This window comes from Fukomys damarensis, unplaced genomic scaffold (genome assembly GCF_012274545.1).
Source record: "Fukomys damarensis isolate Sample0158 unplaced genomic scaffold, DMR_v1.0_HiC HiC_scaffold_12, whole genome shotgun sequence".
NCBI classification, from domain to species: Eukaryota; Metazoa; Chordata; class Mammalia; order Rodentia; family Bathyergidae; genus Fukomys; species Fukomys damarensis.
The window spans coordinates 7,062,242-7,067,474 of NW_022900924.1; the positions used below are offsets into that span (position 1 = coordinate 7,062,242).

Below are 5,233 nucleotides of genomic sequence, written 5' to 3' on the forward strand. Positions count from 1 at the left end.
GGACCCGAAGCACCCCAGGAAACAAAAAAAAAAAAAAAAAGAAAGAAATGCACATCTCTCCGCACCCCGTTATTTGACACCCAACTCAGAGATCCCCTTATCCCTCACACCATGATGCCCCATACTCGTAGCACCCATGCTCACCAAGTGGGATGGTCTGCAGAGGATGGGGGGGGGGTGATGTTTCAGGCAGAGGGATCATCCCGCAAAGGGTAAAAGGGTTGGTGCAAGGCCTGGATGGAAGGTTTAGCCAAGCAGTCCCCCAGCACAGACACCCAGCATCCGCATTCTGCTGCTCTCCCCTCCTGTTCCCCTGTCCCCACTGGGCCTGAGCAATGGGCGGCCAAGCTGCATCCTTGAGGTCCTCAGATGTGGGGGCCAGTCATGGCCCACCGGCCTTTGACATTTGAAAGATAACTTCTTTCTCTACAATTAAGTCATTGACACAAGGTGTGGTCAGGATGTTCCTAATTAACATTTGTTCCTTTTTAAGAACTCTGCTTGTTAAAATTGTTTTTTGACCCTTCGATGGAAGGAACTCAAAGAGACAGCCAAAGAACTGATGTTCTTTGTAAGAGTCAGAAAATCCGGTCTTTGCATAAGATACAAATAGTTGCTTGGTGCTTCCTGTTGGTGGGCCTTTTAAAAAAGCTGTTTCTGTGGCTGGGGATTTAGCTCAGTGGTTCCGCCACCTGCCTGGCAAGCACAAGGACCTGAGTTCAATCCCAGGTACAGGAGGAAAAAAAACCAAAACTGTCTTGTTCCCCCAGTAGTGAATTCTTTGGGCCAGAGAGAGAGAGGCAGGAGAATCACAAATTGATCCCAGCCGGGGCAATTTGTTGGTGAGATCCTGTCTCAAAATAAAGAAATTTTAAGAGGCCGAGAAGCTGGGGGTGGTGCGGCCTCGCATGCCTGTAATCTCAGCACTCAGGAGGCTGAGGCAAGAGGGTCACCACGAGTTCAAGGCCAGCCTGGGCTACTTAGTGAGTTCAAAGCCAGTCTGAACTACATAGCAAGACCCTGTCTCAAAAGGGAGGAGGGGGCTGAAGGACCTGAATTCAATTCCTTGTACTGATAAACACATAAATAAATACAGACAGCAGAGGGCAAGACCGGAAAGGCAGGTCCCCAGCACTGAGGATCACAAAGGAGGGCCCTGATTCTGTCCCGCCTCCACATTCGGTCCCTACCCCCTCTCCTCCAGACCCCATCTCCTTTCTGGAGGCCCCTGTCCTAGGATCCAGATGACACCTGTATCTGTTCATCAGGTCTCTCTCCTCTCCTCCTTCTGCTCGGCCAGGCACCTGGCTTCAGGGGAATCCCCTAGAGTTTGGAGATACCCAGGCTTGGATCTCCCTGGTGGCTCTCCTTTTCCCCAGTCTCCAAACCAGACCCGCAAGGGCCCCTGGAAGGGGGGGTGCGAGGAGCAGCCGCGGAACTGTTGGCCGCCCCGCCGCCCCTCCGCGCCTCTCAGTTCTCCGAATCCGAGGTCCGGCTCACCCTTGAGCAGATCCACGGCTCGCAGCTGGAAGGGGATGCCGTTCTTCTTGGCGAAGATGTAGATGACGCGGCAGGGCTGGGAGAAGAGGTCCAGGTAGAGCTCCAGGCCCATGGCCGAGGCGGCGGGACCAGACTGGCACCCTGAGGGACACAGGAAAAACTCTGGCGCAGGGTTTCCAACCTGGGCGGAGCGGTCGGGCCCGGCGCGGCCACGCCCCGGACTCCGCCCCCTGGACCCTTTGCTCCAATTGCTGGCGGCGGGAGGGCGCGTCCGTGATCCTGCGCCCGGGGCCGGAGCCGGAGCAGAGGGATGGGCGAGTAGACTGTCGCTTGGGCCGGGCGGAGGGAGGTACAAAGGCACCCCAGTGTCAGTCTTCTTGGGACTGCCTTATTTGATTTATCGTAGTATCTTCGAGGGGGAGGCGCCTTCTGGTTTATATCAGAATTTTCTGTATCCCCCATTGCCCAGATGAGGAAACTGAAGAACTGTGTGCTGATAGACCCAGAAAGGCTGGCTCCCGAGCCCATCCTCATAATCAGCACTCCAGAGACCTTGCTGCCCCCAAGTGGCAAAACTTCTGGGCTTGAGCGTTTTGTGCGTCGCGTCGCTCACTTTGCACACCCTGGAATTTGACAGCTATGGTCATCCAGTTCCGGCCAGCGCAGCGCCCTCAATCACATTCCCTGGTTGTCCTGGTTCCTTTTGGACAGCTACAACAAAATGCCTTAGACTAAGCGATATATGAACGGTAGAAGTTGCTTGGTCTTGGAGGCTGGGAAATCCAAGATGGAGGTTCTGGAAGATTGCTTGTCTGGCGAAGGCTTGCTGTCCTCTGCCTCAAAGATAAACCTCTTTGCTGGGCCCGTACATAGTCAGAAGGGGAAGAGAAGAGGTCCTTTCAACTTCTTTTTAAGGTATTGGGGATTAAACCCAGTTTACTGAACTACATCCCCAGCCTTTTTTGTTTTTTTAAATCTCTTATTTTGCTAAGTCCGGAAGTTGCCCAGGCTGCACTCGAACTTGCAATCTTCCTGCCTCAGCGCTGGGATTACAGGTGTTCACCACCACACCTGGCTTCAACCTGTTTTATGAGAGCAGCAGTTTCGGTCCTGAAAGGAGAGTCCTCGTGACGTAGTCACTTTCCATAAAACCCTCTTAATGCTATTAGGTTCCGAAATAATGGGACAGCAACATTCAATCCACCTCAGTGAATCTGTTTTTTCCCTTCTCTTGGCTTCGGTTTCTCCACCTTTAGAATAATGGGGAGAGGGCCAGGGCTCAGTGGTTCCGCCACTTGCCTCGCAAGCGCAAGGACCTCAGTTCATCCCTGGTACGGAAAAAAAAGGAAAGAAATAGAATAATGGGGAAGGCAGAGGCCTCCAGCGCCCTGGTAACTAGCTCCACCATCTCGGGTTCACCTGCTGAGCCTCAAATGCTGGGCCCTTGCCACCCAGGATCTCCAGGCCTTGCCACCCAGCTGATTAAATGATACCATTGTCGCATTAACTTCTAAAACAAATGAACTAAAAACACGTCGCCAGAGCATACGTTTTCTACACAGTAAGAGACATTTCTGCAAGGAAAGTGAATAGTAATTTTGGGGCGAGGGATGGTGGTGAGCACAAGTAGGGCCAGTGCTCTACCACTGAGTTACACCCTCAAGTCCTCCTTTTTTGCGGGGGTGCTTTGAGACAGGGTCTCACTATGTAGTTGAGACTGACCTGGAACTCACTGTGTAGCCCAGGCTGGTCTCGAACTCACAGCGATCCTCCTGCCTCAGCCTCCCGAGTTCCGCAATTGCAGGTATGTTCCAACATGCCCAGCTCCAAGTCCCCTTTTTTGGGGGGTGGGTACCAGGAATCAAACTCAGGACCTTTCACTTGCAAGGCAGGTGGCAACACCAGTGAGTTAAATCCCTGGCCCAACATAGGGCTTTTCTGAGACCTGGACTATGTTGTTCAGGCTGGCCTTGTACTTTGGATGCTCCTGCCTCAGCCTCCCATGTAGCTGGGCTTACAGGCATGCATCACTACTTCCATCTATGGCAATAATATTGAAGTGAAAAACAGTCTAAGGAAAGATGAGAAATTCAGACTTCCTAGTTGAAAAAAAAAAATGTTTGGTACCAAGGTTTGAACTCACAACCTTGTGCTTACAAGGCAGGTGCAGTTCCACTGAGCTAAATCCCCAGACCCCTTGTTGAAGTTTTAAAAGGAGCTAGACACTCAGAGGAGGCAAGAGTTTGCCTTTCTTCACCTCTCAGTGACTCCAGTCAGTGTCCCAGTGAGGAACTCTCAGGATTCTGCTCCAAGGGTGAGCCAGTCTTACAAGTTTAGAACCTAATTTGGTGCAAAATCAGCATCAGCCATGTTTTTTGGGATACGTCTTAGTTACTTTTTTTTTGCTGAGACGAAATACCCAACACCCAAAGTTAAAGGAGGAAAGATTTATTTCAGCTCACAGTCAGTCCGCTCCAAGGCAGGGTAGCATGGCAGAGGGGCATTAGAGGATAAGTAGTCCATGGTAAAGCAGGACAGGCAAAAGACAGCAAGCAGCAGCAGCAGAAGCAGCCACTGCCTGCCTTCCGTCTCTCTCTTTATATTCCATCCAAGCTGTAACCCTATTAACTGGTGCCAGCCACACATAGGGTGGTGCACCCTTAATCCCAGCATAGCACCCTTAACACCAGTATCACACGCTTAATCCACATTCACATACCCTAATCCAGCTGCCTTCCAAACTCCCCACCTATGACTGAATGAGGTTTTGTGGAGACATAGATAAAAGGCATAACGAGATCTCCTTGATGGCCTGGAAGAAGTGACCACTTTTGTGGAAAGGACCCGAGGGGGGATGGTCGCCAGCCAGCATCAAGCAAATGGCTGGAACCTTCAGTCCTACAACCACAGAAAATGAATTCTGTCAAAATCCTAAGTGAGCTTGGGAGGGAAGCCTTCCTCAGCTGAACCTCAGATGGTGGGAGAGGCAAAGCAGCTTCTTCCAACATGGTGAATTTGGGGGAAGGGTGAACACCAATATGAGTTTGAAGACTGAGAACTCAGCTCAGCCTGATGTGTTGATTGCAGCTGGAAGACTAAGGCAGGAAGATCACAGGTTCCAGCCAAGTCTGGGCAACTTATGGAGACCTATCTCAAAAAAAGGTGTGGGGACCCGGGATCCAGCTCGGTGGTTCTGCTGCCTGCCTCGCAAGCACAAGGACCCGAGTTCAAGCCCAGGTACCAGAAAAAAAGGTCGGGGTGGCTGGGCATAATGGCACACATCTGTAGTCCTAGCACTCGGGACGCTGAGGCAGAAGGATTGTTGCAAGTTTGAGGCCAGCCTCAGCTACACAGTGAGTTTAAGACAAGCCTGCACTACATAGCAAGACCCTGTCTACCAAATAGGAGGTGGGCGGGGTGGGGAACACACTTTGCATGATTTCAATCTCCTTAAATTTGATATTTATTTTATGAACAAGTATATAGCTTGTGCTGGAGAATATCCCACCTGCACTTGAGAAAAGTGTTTATTCTTCTTTGGGGAATGTTCTATTGGGTTCAGTTGGGTTATAGTGTTGTTCCTTGATGTATTTCTTTTTTCTTTCTTTTTTTTTTAGACAGTGTCTCACTATGTAGTTGAGACAGACCTGGAACTCACTGTGTAGCCCAGGCTGGTCTCGAACTCACAGCGATCCTCCTGCCTCAGCCTCCCGAGTGCAGGGATTAGGGATTA

General features: G+C 51.0%; 1 protein-coding gene across 2 annotated transcripts in view; it reads right to left on the reverse strand.

The window, feature by feature from the left end:
• The window catches only part of LOC104848128 (glutathione S-transferase theta-1), a 12,831-nt gene extending 11,131 nt beyond the window's left edge, over positions 1–1,700 (reverse strand). For both annotated transcript variants that reach the window (XM_010603924.3, XM_033762363.1), the window contains exon 1: positions 1,501–1,700. In XM_010603924.3, coding sequence (XP_010602226.1) covers positions 1,501–1,612 — 112 coding nt within the window. In that variant the 5' untranslated portion in view covers positions 1,613–1,700. The remainder of the gene's footprint in view (positions 1–1,500) is intronic.
• Positions 1,701–5,233: the final 3,533 nt, after the last annotated feature.